The sequence below is a fragment of the Gossypium hirsutum genome, chromosome D01 (genome assembly GCF_007990345.1).
Source record: "Gossypium hirsutum isolate 1008001.06 chromosome D01, Gossypium_hirsutum_v2.1, whole genome shotgun sequence".
Lineage (NCBI taxonomy): Eukaryota > Viridiplantae > Streptophyta > Magnoliopsida > Malvales > Malvaceae > Gossypium > Gossypium hirsutum.
Genome location: NC_053437.1, coordinates 57,330,714 through 57,350,503, shown reverse-complemented (window position 1 = coordinate 57,350,503; position 19,790 = coordinate 57,330,714). Strand labels below are relative to the sequence as shown.

Genomic DNA, 19,790 nt, shown 5'->3' with positions numbered 1-19,790 from the left:
TTTCACTCCTTATTCTTATGTTTTACAACATGCTGAACAATTTTTTCTTCCATGGCAATATCAAATTCTCACTCTAACATTTACTTATGAACATTAAATATTTTTACCAATTATGTCGATTTACCCGTTTTCACTTAAAATCGCTTAGCAAAAGTTGTTTAACATAATTCCTGGCTTCATATTTTACCATAAAACAGCAAAATAAACACATTTCACCTATGGATATTTTTCCAAATATGAACCCTAACATGAATTAATGGTAGAAATAACTAAACCGAGCTACGAGGATTTCAAAAATACGAAGAACATTAAAAACGGGGCTAGGATGCACTTACTATGAGCTTAAAAAAGCAAAAAGAAACCCTAGCTATGGTGTCCCTTAAAATTTAGCAGCAACTATGGAGAAGATGACACCATTTTTCCATCTTTTTCCCATTTTATTTCTTTTTATTACCAAATGACTAAAATGCTCTTACTTAAAAAAAAATCTATTTCACTAATTTTATGCCCATTTTTGTCCATCAATTAAATAATGGTCTAATTACCACATAAGGACCTCCAATTTAAAGTTTCATAGCAATTGGACATCTCTAACATATAGAACCTAACTTTTGCACTTTTTACAATTTAGTCCTTTTGACTAAATTGAGTGCCAAAATGTCGAAATTTTCACGAAACATTTTCGTAAAATTGTAGACCATAAAAATATAATAATAATTATATTTCCCCTCATCAGATTTGTGGTCTCGAAACCATTGTTCTGACTAGACCCAGAATCGGGCTGTTACAACGCCAGAGTATTATTGTTGTTGGAAGGTCTTCTTAAGTTCTTATCAAATCTTTGTGTATGTTGAGAGGAACTTGTATAAAGAACAATTATCTATTAAATCATGTTTTTAATGAAGTTTCTTAAAATTTTTATGGTTTATTTTCAAAAATTTATACTTTACTTGATGAAAATATCATACTCAAACTTATACGCCACATGACTCGTAACACTTCTAACCCGTATCCATCGTCGGAATAGGGTTACAGAGTATTACTGGAGTTTACAGATCAAATAAACAAACATTTCATATCATATACATTCATGTCAGAAACCAATCGAAATTAAATATATTGTCCCTTATACGAGCCCTCGAGGCCCAAAATACGCATTAGAAACAAGTCGAGACTAGATCGGGTACTCAAAGAATTTTTCAGAAAACATTGAAAATTTTCAAAACTACAAGGGTCACACAGCCGTGTGGCCAGACTGTGTGATTCACACAGACACGAGCGTGTGGAAATTCGAAATAGGGACACAAGGCCGTCTCCCAGCCCGTGTAACTTTCTAACTTGGGTCACACGGCTAAGTTACATGCCCGTGTGCTAGGCCGTGTGAGCATACTGACTTGCATTCTTAAGAAGTTACAGGGGACACACGGCCGTGTCACTTGGCCGTGTGTCACACACGGCTGAGACACACGTCCGTGTTCTCTATCCGTGTGGACAAAAATAGGCCATTTTCCAAGCCACATTTCTCACCTAATTTGGTACCAACTTAAACTCAACAATCTGCATATAACTAAGTCATAACAAGACATTTAAAACAAGCTAAAATCAAGTCTTAAACACGTATTATCACCACATACAACCAATATGCCCTTAGGCACCTCAAGTGACAACTTAAAAACATGTCAACCAAGTATCCAAACTTACCTAAATAACCAAATACATATATGCATAATCCCAAATGGTACCAAATATACCATTCTAGCAAACATCAATATGATAAGATGACATATATATATACATGAAAATATACCCAACACAAGCCATTTAAGTGACTAATCTCAACAAAACACTTATATGCTAATATTGGTCAAATTAACCTATACATGCCATTATAACCAAATTTTAATATCCGAAAGTACCAAAAGAGCCGATGGATAGTGTGATATAGCTCCAACAAGCTTCCAAACCGAATGAGCTTCCGAATTACTATAAAACATGGAAAATAACACAAAGTAAGCATTTAAGCTTAGTAAGTTTGTATAACAAAGAAATTAACTTACCATTTAATCACATTTAAGGTAAGCATACAAAACATATCCAAACCAATTTGGCCAAAAGCCTAAACACATGTCCTTGATAGCCATGTAAAACACATATAGTAGCCAATAAACATAGATGCACATAACCACTAAGCAACTTGATTTAAGTTAATTTTTATATAAAAGTAAAATTATATATTGAGGAGCTCTTTTTCGAAAAATGACTTACGCTTTTCAAAAGGGTAAGTCATTTTACAAGGAAAAAGTCTTATTTTCCGTTGACCTGTAAATCATTTTCCGTTGACCAAGCTGTTTTTCGTGAAACAAACACAGGAAAATACAGAAAACATTTTCTGTAAAACCTTTTACATGTAAACAAACGGACCCTAATTCTCATTCAATTTAACCCAACATGGAATTTTGGCAAAATTACCATTTTGCCCTATACTTTTAATTCCTTTGTAATTTAGTCCCTAGGCTCAAAAATGAATTTTCATGCAATTTAATCCTTACTCAAGCCTAGCCAATTTTTATACATATTAATAGCAACCCATATATTTCACAAAATTAACAAAATTCACCATAAATTTATCACAATTTTCAATTTAGCCACTAACCGATGATTTCATCAAAATTCTCTTTACAAAAGTTGTTTATCTATCAACAACCATTCATTTTCTATCATCAAAATTAAAAACTCAAGTATGTTCATCAATAGCAAAACCCTAATGCTTTAACAGTTCTGTAAATTAATCCTCGGGATAGTTAGATTAAGCTACAATGATCCCGGAAACATAGAAATCATAAAAAATGAAACAAAAATACATGCCTAATTGAACAAAATAGGCTTGCCTAAATTTCAAGCTTCCATGGCTAGGTTTTCTCTTTAAAAAAAAAATGATGGAAGATGATGATAATAGTTTATTTTATTTTATTTATCATAACTTTAATCACTAATTTCTAAAATTAACCTTAATAATTCATTCAATTTCCAATGATGACTACTCATGCTTATCCACTAACAAATTTAATGACTAATTGCTATATAAGGACCTCCAATTTAAAATTCTATAGCTATTTAATACCTTTAGCTATTAGAACTCAACTTTTGCACTTTACGCAATTTAGTCCATTTTATCAAATTAAGTATGTAAAAGGTAAAATTTCTTAACAAAGTTTTTATACGGTATTTCTATCATACTGTAGACCATAAAATAATAATAATAAAATAAATTTTCTAACTTCAGATTTGTGGTCTCGGAACTACAGTTCTGATTTCTTTGAAAATGGGTTGTTACATGACTTATATACTGTTATCTTTGATCTATTAAAGGTTTTATTTAAATACTGAAGTTATGCAAAGTTTACGCCAGAACTAATTTTAGATTTAAACCTATTAGTAAGTAGTGACACGTCATAAAAGAATATTTCTAAATGATCGAGTTTGGTGTGTTACAAAAGGAAACGAGCATAAAGTTTGCAAACTGCTTAGATGCATATATGGACTTAAGCAAGCATCCTGCTCATGGAATCAAAGATTTGATTAAGCGATCAAGACTCTTCGATTTGAGCAAAACTGAACCTTGTGTTTATAAATGTTTAGGGGATAAAAATGATGTGGTCTTTCTTATTCTATATGTCGAGAATAATAGGGTGAAGTCCTAAAGCTCAATCACACTAATGTATTAAAAAAAATATAAAGATTATCGTCATTGTTAGCCAACCCTTGTTGCAGGGAGATTTTAGTATAATAACTCAAATAAAAGGGTGAAGTACAAAGAATCAATCACATTCAAAAGAGGCACCGAGTTAGCAACAATAACTTGGTTGAACTATTATAAGATTGAAAAGCATGACATTAATCATGCTAATTATGAAGTTTCTCCAAGGTAGCGTAGATCAAACAATGGAGGCGAAACCACTCTAAGGCTTAGTTTGGATGGATTGGTGAAATTAGTTTCAATGAGATTAGTTATTGTACTGGTGAAAATAAAATTAACGATGATATATTTATTTGGATTCAAACATAATGGTGACGGTGAAGTAAAAATAAAAAATGACCATTGAAGACATTAGATTAAAATATGTGTATAATTACAATAAAAATTAAAAAATGGCTCAAAATAATATTATATATCACGTAGTATTTATGTTAAATAATAATTATGAATTATTAAAATTACATCTTGATTAAAAATTATTTTTTATTGATTAACCAAATTTATAAAATCTAATTATTTAAAAAATAATTAAATTTATATTTATATTAAAAATACTATAATAAGGCTAATATTAAAAAAAATGTGAAAAAGGGTAAAATAGAATTTACTCATTTTACTGGAGGTCCAATGAATTCGCTAGACCACAAACTCACTAGTTTTAGCTTTTCAAGTTTTGATTTTTGAGTTTTTAATACAAATTCACCACATTTTTAGTAAATTTGAGCTAATAAATAGAGCTGATGTTCTGAAGATAAAATTATGTGTAGATTGGGGTATTGTCTATAGAAGTTATTGTTTAATTCAATTTTGTAAGTTGTAAATGAATTTTGGCTGGTAAGTAAAAATAGATTTATCCAAAATAAATCAATTTAAAATAATATGTAGTGTTATAATATAAACATTGAAAAAATGGTAAGCGGTAAATGTTAAAATTAAAAAAACATATAATTTTATGAAATATTAAATTTTAAAAAATAACATAAATTTAAATTTAATAGTAAGTTTTTAAAGAAAATATGAACGAGGATAAAATATGTCTGGATTGACCTATTTACAAATATAAGTGGACTTGAATAAAATTTAAGGTTCATATTTCAAGTCGAGTTAAACTTGGTTAAGTGTAAATTGTGCTAATACCAAATAATATAGCTTAATTCAAATTAATTCGGTTTGACTCATAAACACCTCTAATTGTTTGTAGGACTTGTATTAATTTAAAGGCATAATAATTTTTTTGGACCTTAAATTTTACAAAAAAAATCATTTAAACCCTCCATTTAATTTTTCGTATCTTTTATCTCTTGAACTTACATTTTTTCAAGTCACCTTACAATGGATATGGGTTCGTAATTAGTAACAAAATTGATTAAAAACTATTAAAATATTTTAATGTTATCTTTTAATTAATAAAATATAATTTCATAAATAATTATATTCCCAAAAGAAATGTGTAGTAAATCAAACCTTCAATGTATACAAATGTTTGTAAAATCATATTTACATTCATCATATTCCATTAAAATCACGAGGTGGAAAAGTATTAAATCCTTATGATTCAAACTTTGATAAAAAGAAATAAGGATAAATTTTAAAATTATATATGAATTTTTATTTAATTTGTAAATTTATACATGAATTTTTGGTTTTGTATAATTTTATACATGAAAATTTAATTTAATCCAATTCTCACAAATTATTAACACAATTATCATTATAACATCATTTTATGCTTATATATTTTATCTACAAATAATTATATTTACCAAATATAAAAATAAATTGATATATTTATTTTTTTAAACGTCTATGATTAAACCATTATATGTATAATTGCACTAAATCAAAACTTATGTATCAAATTGTATATTAAATCAAACTTGATATCTAATTTCGAGATTTTTCTCAAAAATTAATACTAATGTTTAAAAGCAATATGGCCAATTTTCAAATAAAATGGGGATAAAATTAAAACGACATCGTTGGCCTCACTGTAGGTCCCAATGGAAACTATCACTTTCCAGTTTCAAACAAAAACCTCTTAGGCGGGAAATAAAAAGCTGAACATGTGAAAGCTAGCCCAAAGAAGAAAAAACGCTGCGAAGTGAAAGGAAGAATTCAAAATAAAGAAGCACCGCCTTGCCTAGACCGAGGAAAATGAGGGGCAAAGTGCGCGGCCGTGCCACCGGTTCCTTCCATCCCCCGCCAATACAACAGTCGCGTGACTCCGATGCCAGCAGCCGGCCCTCCTCCATTGGTATGGGCCGCGCCATTTCTGCCGCCGAACCCTACTCAGATCGCGCCTTCCAAGTGGCCACCATCCGCTCCATCAATGCCTTCCTATCCTCCCATTCCATTCATCCTATTTCCACCAAACCTTCTCAGGCCCCTTCCGCCAAGGACCTCTCAAATATCCTCACATCCCTTCTTTCCGTGATCGATTTCCCTTGCTCCAAACTCGAAGACGACCTATCTTTCCTCCTCAAATCCCTTAATTGCCCCTTCAAATTCAACAAATCCACATTCCGTGCCCCTAATTCCCTACACAACTGGCCTAACTGGCTTGGTATCCTTCACTGGTAGGTCCAACTAGCAATCTTCAATGAACATATATCTCAGAATTCCACAAGTTATTTTGCTCAAAATAATAGCATGAATGAGTATGCATTGGAGAGTTATATGCGATATATACAGGGAGAGGACGATATACTGGAGGTTTTAGACAAGGAGTTTATGGAGAAGGTCGAGAAGGAGAGGGAAAACGTGGCGGAGAGCAACAGGGCTTTGGAAAAGAGTGTTGGAGAACTGGAGGCAAAAGCAGAGGCATTAAGGACGGGGCCAACGGAGAGGGAAGCGTTAGAGAAGGAGAAGAACGTATTAGAGGAAGACGTGAAGAAGTTTCATGCTATGATTGCAGAGTTTACGGGGAGGATTGATGCAATGGAGCAGGTGTTGGAGGAAAAGGAGAAGGAGTTGAATGCGAAAGAAGAGGAGAGGAAGCGAATTTGCGAGGAGAATGAGGGGTTTAAAAAAAGAGTGGAGTTACAAACTTTTAATGCCAGAGATATAGAGAGGATGAAGAGGGAGATGCAGGCTGTGGAGAGGGATATTTCAGAGGCAGAAATTGCAAGGAATTCATGGGAAGATAAGTCTTGGGATCTTGATTCTACTATTGGGCATAAATTTAAGGAGCTTGTCGCGCTTGCAATGGATTGCAACCAAGCAATTAGGAGGTTTTGTGAGCTTTAGTTTTGCTTTTGTCTTACATGTTTATATTTCTAATGATATCTTTCCAACAATTATTACTCATGCATGTGATGTCGAATTTGATTTTGTTATTTATTACTTATAAGTTTAGTGGAAATCCAAGAATATCAATACTGAAGATTAGGGGTTTCTTCCTTTATGCTATAAAGTGGAACTTAAATGCCCGAGTTTTTAGCATTAAGGAATGATTCCTGAAAATGAAGGTGAGCTATGGCGGGAAAACTTTTGGATAAATGATACTCCACATTTTAAACAATTTTTTGTATGCATGCCCTTGAAAGCTGACCCCCTTAGGTGTTTGGTTGAACAAATTTGCTCAGTTTTAGCAGCTTTATTTTGAGCCCGAGAGTTGTTCTGATCTCTGACCCTGGGGTTTTGGATAAGTTTCTTTTCTCATTCTGCTCAAGATTATCTTCTCTGGTTTTGTTCTGTAGAGTCTGTTAAATTTGTTAACTTGTCAAATTATGCAGATTTTCACCTAGTGCTTGGTAGCAACTAACAGCACTGCTATCACTTTCTGTGTGGTGTTCAGGTTAAAGCTTGGTAAAGGTTTCCAGTATGAGGTGAATCCTAAAGGCTCAACACCTGCTGAGGTGATCGGGATCAACTACAAAGCTACACTTAAATCTGAGCTGGAAAGTTATGCTGAGAAAATAAGGGAGAGTTCTAAGGAAAAGTTTGAAGACGTGATTATTCTTCAGCAACAATCAAAAGAAATGGATATCAAGATTGAGAACCAAAAATATCGTATTGTTGTGCTACAATCCCATATTGATGAAGTAAGTGCTTTGAAATCTGGTCTTCAATCTGTGAAAGTAGTGAATAGATATTAACGTTTTCTTATACTTCTTTTGGTGCATGTCATGGTTAGCGTGTATTTTACCTGTCAGGATTTATTCTGTAAACCAAACTTTCTGGGCCATGTAACAAAGATACGGTATGTGGATCAAACAAAAGCAGCTCATGCTTGTCAGGTGCAGATATTGTCCACAAAAATTTAATGTTCCAAGGCTGAAACTTTATGCTTAACTTTATTCTTGATAATTCAGTCCCTTATGGCCTATAGTATCAAAACTCTGAAATTCAGATGGAGGCTTTTTCTTGTCTTACTTGTTGGATTAAGGCTTCAAGCTTCGGTTAGGTGATGGTCTAGATCTTGGTTTTTGCCACTTTGAGGTATCCAAGCATGCAGGCATTGCAAGATGATGCTTGCACTAGTTTTCACATCCTCTCACTTGTTTTTGTTGTTTAATTGGGTTATTATGTTCGGTTCCTTCTGTTTTTTTTTTGATGAACTCAATAAGAAAACTTTGGCTTTCCATGATTTTTTAATTGTTGAACAATTTGCAAAACCAATGAAATAGCATCCAAGTGATTCTCAAATTTGGCACAGAAATCACAGTGTTAATAATACTATATTCTGTCTCGACCTTTATTTTTTCTTCCCCTAACCCCCTATGCTAGAGTAGGTTTTCTACATTTGAATGGTGCTAATGTCGGAAAATGCTCTACCTTGTAGTTCATATGGGACCAGTGTTTGAGAATGACATTTTGTTACCATTATTGTTAGGTCGAAGCCCAAATAAATTTGTCAAAGAAGGAAATGCAAGAAAATGGTGATAGATCCACAGCAGAAGCTAAGAAAATGGTTGAGGATATCCAAATTGAGGCTCATAAATTGGATGTCACAGAAAGAGAAGCAGCAGAGATTCTAAAGGTAGGCCTCTTCTGTCAACCTCATCGTTTAAAGCAGCTTTTGTCATCATAAAATAATAAAGGTTATGACCATATAGGAGTGTCTCAATGATCCCTAATTAACATTATCTTTTTTTTTTTCTCAACAAAGGCTTCACAGCTGAGGTTGCAAGAAGAAATCCAGCAAAGTGAGGAGGAAACTCAGATGCATGCACGCGAGCTCTTTATGCTGGTCGATTCTCTCTCGAAATATAAAGAACATGTCGAATCCAAAATTTCCGAGATGAGAATCAGTCTCTCCGAAACCACTGCAGCTGTCTCGGATGCTTACAGGGGTACATTGCCTGCACAAATTCACTGGTAGCGCCACTGCAAGTCAGTAGTATTAATAGAAAAATCTCTATGACCAAGGTTAGTCTTTCTGATTGTGCTCAAACAACTATTTTACTGCTCACTGCTGATTCAAACAACTTTTTATAATCCTTGTTCATATGGTGACAAATCTGGAGATTGAAGTTTCCACTTGATGCTGCCTACATTTCTTTTGTTCGTATGGTGAGATTTGTTGACAATTATACGCCTATTCCATGTTCGGCAGTAGTGAAAGAAAAACGAAAAAGAAAAAGTAATAAAAAAACAATTGGCATTTCCATTGTGGTACAGTAGTTGTTTCCTGCTTTGCTATTTGGATTACCATTTTGTTTACAGTTTTTGTATATGAATATTTATGTTTTAAGACTTAATAAATTCTAATAATAATTTTTTTTTCTGAATAATCGACATTGTAATCTTTTAAAAAGATTTAAAAAATTTGTGTTTGGTATATACCTGAATTTAACATTCACAAAATTTCGGAATTTTCTGGAGAAAAAAGTTAATGAGAAAATTCAGTCATTGATTTATTGGAGATTCAGATGTTTTCATTCCATTCCATTTTGCCCTCCTAAATGATTTGAGTTTTGAGTAGGTGTGAGGAAGTTTTAGAAAAAAAAAACCAAACAGACAAATCTAATAAATCTTTTTCTTCTTTTTCCCTTAGCTTAAGGAGGAAGTTTCGCACCTCCACGACCAATGGGCCTAGGCCGAGTACACCAAATCCCTGCGTTAAACAGAAAAGAAATCAACCCGGTTCGGCTCCACTCGACTTGACCCGATATAAAAATCAAGAGTCACGGTTGTTGTTTGTTAGGTGTTTTCGGAAGGGTAGCATAAAACCAAAAAATAAAATAAAGAAGCCTTTTTATAATACAATAATAGGATAATTATTTTGTTTAAAGTCGATAAAATAAAAAATTTTCACAAATATTATCTCAACCTACTTCGGTTCAACTTGGACTTCGATTTTCTAATTTCGGCTCATTTTTTATTTTAAATTTTAAATTTTAAAAATATAAAAATAAATTTATATATTATTAGTGGAATAGAAAAATATAAAATTCTAAAAATAAAAAGGACACATGGTAATATTTTATATTCTGTATTAAATAATTATATATTTTTATAATTAAGCTTAAATAAAAATAAAACAATCTATTGGATTAGTTTAAAAAAATCAATTTAAGTTGATTTATAAACACTTTTATTATCAATTTTTTATAATTTTATTATTATTTTACTATGTCTAAAAACAAATGAAATAAGGTTGTGAAATTTTTTTTTTACTCCAACCATAATCGTGAACAAGAGGATAATCCAAAATAATAATATCTTTTAAGAAAATAAATTAAAAACAAAAGAAAAAGAAGTACACAAAAATTGCACTTCTTAAAATATTAATATTTTATTCCCTTTGTTTCCATCTCATATATATGAAAGAAAAATTTGCACCCTTTCTCTTCCAGTCTTCACCGGCGCAATTACGAAGCATTTTCCTCTCTCCAGAAGTTCAAACCATAAATAATACGTCGTTTCATCTGTTTTCTTAACGCCAAAAATACCGGAAAAAAAATCACCTGTTTATTTTGACTTACTTCCTTATTTTCCTTCTGGTTTCTGATAGTTTTTTTCTTTCTTTCTTTTGAATTGATTCGCTGACGCACACCGCAAGAGAATTGAGGACGCCGAAGCGTCGAGAGCCGTACGATTGAGGTTCTTTTTACTTTTTAAATCTGTCTTCGGTGATTTAGATGGTTAGCGACTGATAATCCTTACGATAATCTGAGGATTCGTTTCCTTTTTTACTCTGTTACTCTACTGTTTATAGTAGAAAAAAAAAGGAAAAAAGAAAATAAACCTGGATTTTTGAGAAGGTTTGTTGAAAGGATGGTATAGGAATATTTTAGGGTTCAATTTTTCTGGTTATTTACCATATTGGGTCTAGGTTCTTTCATACAGAGCCGCCTCGTTTTGTACTTTCTTGTTGAAAGGGTAAAACTGTCATCTTCTTAGTTTGTTCTTGTTTGAGTTTTGAAGAACCCTAGAAGCAGCCTTTTATATTGAAATTGAAATACAAAGGAAAAACAACAAATGACCAAGTCCTTTTAATTGCAGAAGCGCTTTTTCACAGAGTAGCCATTTTTGAGAAGAATTTTTGGAAAATCTTCAAGTATGTTTTATTGCTCAGCAATGCCATAATTCTAGTTTCTTTGAATTGATTGACTTGATTGGCTGATTTAATAATCTTAAAGAGAGTATATTGTATAGGAGGAACACAAAACACAACCCTAGTTACAGTTTAAACAGAAGAACTTTGGAATTGGGAGATTTTGGTTTATAGTTTTCAGAAACTTTGAGGTTCATGTTAAATAAGCTATTTGGTAAGTGAAACTGGATTTAAGTGAACATAACACTTTTGGGAATACTGAGAAGTTATAATCTGGAGAAAAGAGAAACAGAATTGGAAAATTTTTCTTTCTTTATTATCATGTTTGGCAAGAGTTATGGAAAGAAGTGAGCCTTCATTGGTACCGGAATGGTTGAAGTGCAGTGGAAGCCTTACTGGTAGTGGCAATTCAAGCAATCAGTTTACATCATCATCATCATCTTCACATTCAGGTAATTTTAGTTTGTATCTGTATTATTTGTTTCTTGCATTATGGCCGTGATAAGTCTGTGATGGTTGTTATCTTTAGGATAGATTTAATGGTAGCATTTGATGATGCATATAGCACTCAAACTGTTGTATTACATTCCTCATTTTTCATGATGCATATGGTATCTTCATTTTGCTTGTAAAAAGAGGATGATATTGTAAAATTTTACAAGTTTCCTTTTCATTTTACATTTAGAGGGATGTCTCTAGAAGTTAATTTTTCTATGTAGTTGCCTGCAACTTTTAGACCTGGTTTCAGATGGTAACTAAGTTTGAAAATTATTTCCTTGTCATTGTTTTCAAGCAAAATTAAAAGTAAATTTCTAAATTCTAATCTTTGATTCTATTATTTTGTTATAGACAACCATTCTGCATTGAGGCATGCCAGAAATAAGTTGTCTGTTGACAGTGATGGTGACATAGGCCGGACATCTGTTTTGGATAGGGCCAGTTCTGCCTATTTTAGGAGGAGTTCTAGTAGCAAAGGTGCTTCTGACTCATGGTCTTACAGCAATTTTGGTAAAGGCCACAGGGAAAGGGATTGGGAAAAGGTTAGTAATGGTTACCATGATAGGAAGAATGCTGTTCTCAGTGACCATAGGAACCGAAACTATTCTGATTCTCTGGATAATCTGCCGCCAAGTATGTTTGAGAAGGATGTTTTGCGGCGTTCTCAGTCTTTGAAAACTGGGAAGCACAGTGACACATGGCCGAGGAAAGCAACAAATGAATCAAGTGGCACCGGCAAAAGCCATCATAGCAGTGGTAATGGTAAACTTAGCACAGTTGCTGCTGTTGGTAATAAATCTGCATTTGAACGTGATTTTCCTTCACTTGGTGCTGAAGTAAGACAAGTTGGGTCTGAAATAGGAAGGATTTTGTCTCCGGGCTTGACTAATCCTGTGCAGAGCTTGCCAGTGGGTACCTCACCTGTCCTTGGCAGTGATGGCAGGACATCAGCTTTGGCAGACATCCCAGTAGGTGTGGGAAACAGTGGTAGAGGTGTTGCAGTTGCTTCACAAAATGTTCCTGCAGGCTCAACTCCAACTACGGTGACTGGCCTTAATATGGCTGAAGCAGTGGCTCAGGGGCCCTCTCGTGCTCGTACACCTCCCTTGGTAACTTGAACTATTGTTCCGTTCTTAAGTTTATACTTTAGCAATTATATTAGTGCTGAAACAAGATCTGATGTGTTCCTTGATGTAGTTAAATGTTGAAACTCAAAGGCTTGAGGAGCTGGCTATCAAACAGTCGAGGCAACTAATTCCCTTAGTGACAGTATCGACGCCTAAAACTCTGGTGAGCTGTTGTTAAGCTTCTCTATGTATGTATTTTCTTATTAAGAACACATCGTGGTGATTTGCTAGTTGCAACAAGGTACCACTGGTTCACCTAGGTATTGTAAATTAAATTTTTTATCGAATAGATATAAGTTACTAAAAAGGGTATGAGCAAAGAAATGGAGAAATTTGGTTTATACTGCGTTAGTGATATTATTCTAATTTTCTTACCAAATTGTTGAAATTTTTGCATATTATTCTTGTTTTTCTCAATAGGTGGTCAGTCCTTCAGAGAAATCAAGGCCTAAAGTTGGACAGCAGCTGCATCCTTCACTCTCTTTTGGTTCCACGCGTGGTGGAACTTCAAGATCTGACAGTCAAAAAGTTTCTAATGAGAGCAGGCTTCTTATACTCAAACCATCACGAGAATCAAATGGTGTCTCCTCAATAACCACAAGGGATAACTTGAGTCCTACTAATGGAAGCAACAAATTTGCAAATAGTCCAATAAACATCACTCCATCAGCTGCTGCATCTGTTCCCTTTAGGAGTTCAGGCAATAGCCCCAGGCTTGCCACTGCTGAGCGTAATCAGACTCCAGTACGGATGACCATGGAGAAGAGAGCAACTGCTCAAGCCCAAAGTAGGAATGACTTCTTCAACCTTTTAAAGAAGAAATCTACTTCAAATTCTGCTTCCTCTGTCCTTGATTCAGGCTCTGCTGTGTCACCACCTGTCTCAGAGAAGTCTGACGAACTTGGCACTGAAGATTCCAGCACTTCTGTTACTCTGCAGGATGGGGGTGTTCCATCATCAGAGATCTCAATTGCTGACTTGCCAGCTGACAATAGGAGTGAAGTGGCCTTGAATGGAGATGCTTATGCTGAGTCTCAGCACGGTTCTAGCAATGGAGATGAGCATTCAAGACCTGATGCGTACCTTTATCCTGATGAGGAAGAGGTTGCGTTTTTACGTTCTCTTGGTTGGGAAGAGAATGCTGAAGATGATGATGGTCTTACAGAAGAGGAGATTAGTGCCTTTTTCGAGCAGGTAGTCAAACTTTCTTGTGCAGTTAGATTCTGCTATTCTTTTGAAATCTCTTATATCCCATCTCCTAAAAAGCTTATTACAATTTTTTTTTTCTGCAGTACATGAAATTGAAACCATCCGCAAAAGTTTCCCAGCTAATGCAGTCATTAAGTCCATTAAACTCTCAAAATGGGACTCATGGTGATGCCTTATCCGGATCGAGCTCAATGGATTCCAACGGAGCAGCTTGGACTCGTCAAAATGTTTAATCCACTTGATAAAATTTGAATGCATGGGTGAAGTGGCTATCCCTTTTTTACCCAGTTTGTTTATTTTTTTGCTTTATATATTGAGATGAAAATACGATGTGCCTGTTATCATCAGTGACAGTGGATTGGAATAAGTTACAACGGATCCAATCCCAAGTTCTACCTGGGTTTTTAACATAGGATTTTCTAAGGTATAAAAACAAGATTGAGAGAGAGAGGGTGGGAATAGGTTTATATTATGTCTGCAATGTAAGGATGTGGGGGTAAATAGTTCAGTCTCTGGGTTTTAACTGGTGGTTGAGGGGACACAATTCAACAAATAGCTTATGGTTTATTTATTTTATCATTTGAAATTGAAGAAAAGAGGAAAGAAAAATTAGTTCTGTATGTTCTTTTGGGTACACTTTTTCATTTCTTGTGTTTCTACTTTAGATTTATTATTGTTTCACATAAAAGCCGTTTGGGTATGAAAACAAGCTAAAGATTCTGTTTAGTAGTGGTGTAGTGAATGGTTTAGTAAGTATAAAAAGATGAGAGGTAGTAAAAAGAAAATTGAAGATGGATGGTGTGTCCGAGTAATAGTGGTATTATTATAGTGTGATGAAATGGTACTATAAAATTAAAGAAAGTGAAGGATTTTTATTTAGATCTTTGACTAATCTGGTTTAAGAAAAACTAATTTGTTTGTTTGGTAGTTTGCTTTAAAGAACCGTTACTCTTTGGGTCCAACTCTTTAAATCTTCATTAACCTGTTGCCTATATGTTAGGTAGGCCCACCCAGAACACTATTAGTTGTGGATTTAGTTATTTTTAGTCCTGGGTGATTTTTGAATTTTAAAATTGCGATAATTATTTCCAAAATTTAATATACTAAATATATTATTATATGTGTAATGTCATGTCAGTTTGTTATTTTTATATATTATTCGCTAAAAATTTAATTAATGGATTAACAATTGTCATTTGTATTAAGATCTAATTGAAAAATATGAGTTAAATGTACAATTGTAATTTGTGTTGGTAATTGAATTTAAACAGGGTAAAGATTAGAATTTTATTATTTTAAAATTCGTCAAATTGAGATTTAAGTTCAAAACTTTTGTGAAGTATAACGACTCTAATAGTAGAATTTAACCGAACTATTTTATACGCTCCATATTTTTTTTTGTGTGTGTTATAAAAAAAAATTAAAAAATTAGGAGTGAGATGTGTGATTTGCGAAATGAAATTGATAAAAGAAAAATATTGGGATTTTGTATCAAATGTTAAAGTGAGGTTTGAAAAGTGTAGATTCACATAAATGTAGTAATAAGATGGAGTTGTGATTGGAATTTGGTTGTGCTGAAGTTTGATAAAATCCGGGATTAAAGAAAGCAAATGGGTCAACTGTTAAATTTTATAATTTCCATTTCTCATCACATTCGAGAGGTGATGAGTTCTCGATTACCTCAATTACTAAATTAAATTATCCGTATGCATAAATAAAATTAAGATGTGAAGGAAAAAGGTATCATGAAAGGATACCATTATTTTAATAGATCACCTGAATTGGCTTATTTTTTATATGAATGAAGTAAATCCTGAAGATCCAATCCAAACAATGTCATTAATTGCATGTATAGCAGCCTTATAAGTCAAAAGTTCCCAATCCATTGTTAATAATTGCAAAAATACAAAGGATAAATCTTGTAAACACAAGTCTTTCTATTGACTTTGGTTTCATGCATTCATCTCCACCAAATATCTTATTTATGATGCAACAGTAGATTTCTGTACTCTATTACTTAATAATTTATAATTTTATATATAATGGTTCAATTATATAATTTCTTTTTTTTTAAAAAAAAATAGATACATCAATTTATTTATATACGAGAGAAATATAATTATTTACGGATGTAATATGTAAACGTGGAGTGATTTAATATTAATGATTATGTAAGTAATTTGTGAAAATTGAATCAAATAAAAATTTCATGTATAGAATTGTACAAAATCAAAGTTTATACCTAACGTTACACATTTGATCAAAGTTAATGTATTGCTTTGAAATTTATCTCTACTTTAATTTATTTTTTTAATTTTGTACATTAAATAAAAAGTAAGAATGGTGTATTAATTATAGTTATGATATGTTAATCTTAATTAAACGGCAAAGAGGTCTCAAAGTTAGGATTTAAATCCTCATTAATTATAATTAGTGTTATCTTAGTTGAATGTTCTAGAATTGATCCTCACACTAACGATGCTGACATTGTGATTTAAACCTAAGGTTTAGATGAATAGTTTTAAAGTTTTTGTTTGCATTTGGGTTTTTCAAAGATGAAAAAAGTGAAAAAGGAGGGGAACAATTACTATTAGGTTTGTCCATGAAATGATCCATCTTTTTGAATCTACACAAATAGCATGTGGGAAATCGTGTTTGCGTGATCAAATGCATTTGACATTTAAAAAGAACAAGAAAATCATAGCTATAATTCACAACTTTAAGATCTTCCAATTTTCTTTATTTACAGATCTTCCAATTTTCTTTAAATTTTAACATGTAAACCAATCTCTCTCTCTCTTTTTAATAATCTCATTTTAGGTTTTGATCATATTTGCTCTCTTCGACACAATACTTAGAACTACTCATAGCCCCTCCCAACCCATAAATAGGAGAGTAATACACTTTAATGCATTCGAACCCACATCCTCCTGCATTGACAACAATGCTCATGCCAGTCAAGCTAAGACTCAATCTGCTGTAAACCAATCACTGAAATGATTAAACCATTCAAGTCAGAGCATACACACTATCCATATCTTGTTTTGGTAGATCTTTTGAGTTATTTTGGATGTTGGTTATGAATGGAATGTATTAGGGCTTTTGGTTGGTTTGTCTATGTTGTTATGTTTGGTGCTTGATTTGGCAATATTTTGTGGTCATGTATATATGTTTGGTAACTTGATCCAAGATTTGGTTGCAAATACTTTAGGCCTTTTGCTTAATGCTTGTGATGATGTATATATATATATATAAGTTATTTAAAGTATGGATTGAAATGGGATGTTTGTGTAGTTCTAATTATATTTATTTTAGGTGATAGTTTGAGTTGGAATTTTGGATTTTTAGAAATAAACTTAAATGGTAGGGTTGGATGGAAAATTAACTATGTGATTATTTTGCTCATGATGAATCTAGTTACAAAATAGTTTGATGCTTGATAAGTGTTTGATTTGGTTTACAAATTGTGATGTCAATAAGGGCATATTGGTTAGACACCTAGGTTGATTGATTGTTGGTATGTTTTGATGTCTTTGAATGTGTTTTAATCATATGAAAGTATCTTGAATTGGTTTGGTTTAGCGCCTAAGCAATTGGGTTTGAATTAGCTTGCATTAGGGGTAATTTGTGAATCACACGACCGTGTGCTGCACATGACCGTGTTCGTGTTTCATTTAAATTTTAAGTGTAGGATGAACCACGCGGTTTCAGAGAGTCACATGGCCTGGTGACACGGCTGTGTGACCAAACTTCGAATGCACACATGGTTTTGCACACGGCTTGTGACACGATCGTGTGACCCTATTTCGAATACCTACACGGGCGGACATACGGGCTAGGACACGGTCGTATGTCCCATACTTCGAATTGAACACAGTTGGCCACATAACCATGTTTTCAAGCCACACGGCCTGGGCTATGTCACATGGCTTGGCCATATGGCTGTGTGATCCCTGTTTTTAAAATTTTTCATTTTTTAAATTTACTATTTTGTTTCAAAATGATCCCCGAACGTTCCCAAATTATTTTTGGGGCCTTGTATGCTCGATTCAAGGCCCGTAAGTGTATTTTATGCTATAAATGAACTATTTAAATGAATGTTAGAATTTAGCTTGAATAATTATTTTGTTTGAACTCAAATGCTTTGAATTGTACTGTGATACTCTATAACCCTAATTCAAAAACAAAGACGGGTTAGGGGTGTTATAACATAGGCCCTCTAATGAGTTTGGTGGCCAGTCAATGAATTTCCTTAAGAGAGCTTGGACATGTTGGAGGCAAATGGGAAACACTTTTCTAAAAAAATGACATATCTAGAGACAAAGAGTCTGCCAAAATCATCAAGACACTTGTATCCTTTATGAAGAGGACTATAGCCAAGAAAAGTGCATGGCTTGGATCAAAACTCCAATTTATGCCTATTTTAGGGTCTTAGATAAGGATAACAACAACATTCAAATACCCTGATATGCAAGTAGTCTGGTTTAGTTTGATACAACAATTTTTGAGGTGACCTCCCTTGCACGATAGGCGTGGGAAACCTGTCAATCAAATACACAACACTGAGAAATGCATGTCTCTAAAAGTGCATAGGAAGAAAGGCTTGAACAAGTAATGCGAGACCACTTTGAACAATATGCCTATGCTTTCTTTCCATAAGACTATTCTGTTCTGAAGTATGTGGACAGGTTAACCTGTGTTGCATACTAGATTTAGTGAGCACCTGTGACAAAGATCTAAACTCACCACCCCAGTCACTTTGAAACAATTTGATTTTAGAATTAAACTGAACTTCAACAAAATTTTGAAACTGAACAAACTTTTCAGCAGCTTCTGACTTATGTCTGAGTAAGTATATCCATGCATACCTACTATAGGCATCAAGAAGAGAAACATAGTATGAGCATCCCTCTAAAGTCAATTGAGCAAGACCCTACAAGTTTGATACAACCAATTCAAAAGGGGAGGAGTACATAGTCATAGAAGCAAGAAAAGGAAGCTTGTGAGGCTTCCCAAGCTGATAAGTTGAGCAAACACTAAATTGCTAAGGTGCTTGTGAAAAAAATGTTACAACTAGTGAATACTTGATGAAGTAATTTATTACATGGATGTCCAAGGCATTTATGCCACTAATCAACAACAAAACTAGAGCCTAACTCAGCATGATTGAGTGAACTAGCACATTTTGAAGGTCTACTAGAAAAAGCAGCAACAATGACTTTTTCTGTTGGAGAGGTAAACTGATACAAACCTTTATGAATGTGACCCACTAGCAAAACATCCTTTATCTGTAAGAGATTCAGTACTAACAATCAAGCCTAGTTGATTCTTAGCTGATACGCTAATTGAAATGAACTGATTACAACAAACCAATTGACTTAACTGACACCTGACAGACTGCTTAACCGTATTACCTAACTATTAAGCAGCCTACTAACAAACTGAAGTAATGCTCAGTTAGCTTAGCCATGCTTATACCTTAATAAAATTTGATCCCTTTGTTTTTGTCCGATTTTATATATGAAATTTTGATTTGATTCAATTTTCACAAATCACTAACAACATTATCAAATTAGCACCATTTTATGTTGATGTATATTGCATATAGAAACTATTATATTAATCCAATATAAAAACAAATGTATGCATTCATTTCTTTAAATGTGCACAACTAAATCAAAATTAAAGTTTCATTTAT

At 33.3% G+C, this 19,790-nt stretch overlaps 1 protein-coding gene and 1 pseudogene across 2 annotated transcripts; both read left to right on the top strand.

Annotated features, from left to right (window-relative positions):
• Positions 1 to 5,823: 5,823 nt before the first annotated feature.
• LOC107921345 (kinetochore protein NDC80 homolog) lies at positions 5,824 to 9,378 on the top strand (annotated as a pseudogene).
• A 1,109-nt stretch (positions 9,379 to 10,487) lies between these two features.
• LOC107922250 (uncharacterized) lies at positions 10,488 to 14,712 on the top strand. 2 transcript variants are annotated; one of them, XM_016852183.2, is made up of 6 exons: positions 10,525 to 10,804; positions 11,207 to 11,710; positions 12,108 to 12,865; positions 12,954 to 13,046; positions 13,304 to 14,077; positions 14,176 to 14,712. In XM_016852183.2, the coding sequence occupies exons 2-6, from the start codon at positions 11,596 to 11,598 to the stop codon at positions 14,323 to 14,325; spliced, it is 1,890 nt and encodes a 629-aa protein (XP_016707672.1). In that variant the 5' UTR covers positions 10,525 to 10,804; positions 11,207 to 11,595; the 3' UTR covers positions 14,326 to 14,712. The 2 variants fall into 2 exon arrangements, with proteins under 2 accessions (XP_016707671.1, XP_016707672.1); XM_016852182.2 differs by having other exon boundaries at positions 10,488 to 11,710.
• The last annotated feature ends 5,078 nt before the right edge of the window (positions 14,713 to 19,790 follow it).

Coding starts and splice junctions, on each gene's coding strand:
- LOC107922250 (XM_016852182.2), top strand. CDS start 11,596: ATGGAAAGAAGTGAGCCTTCATTGGTACCGGAATGGTTGAAGTGCAGT. Junction 12,866..12,953: donor GTGCTCGTACACCTCCCTTG/GTAACTTGAACT, acceptor TCCTTGATGTAG/TTAAATGTTGAAACTCAAAG. Junction 13,047..13,303: donor TATCGACGCCTAAAACTCTG/GTGAGCTGTTGT, acceptor TTTTCTCAATAG/GTGGTCAGTCCTTCAGAGAA.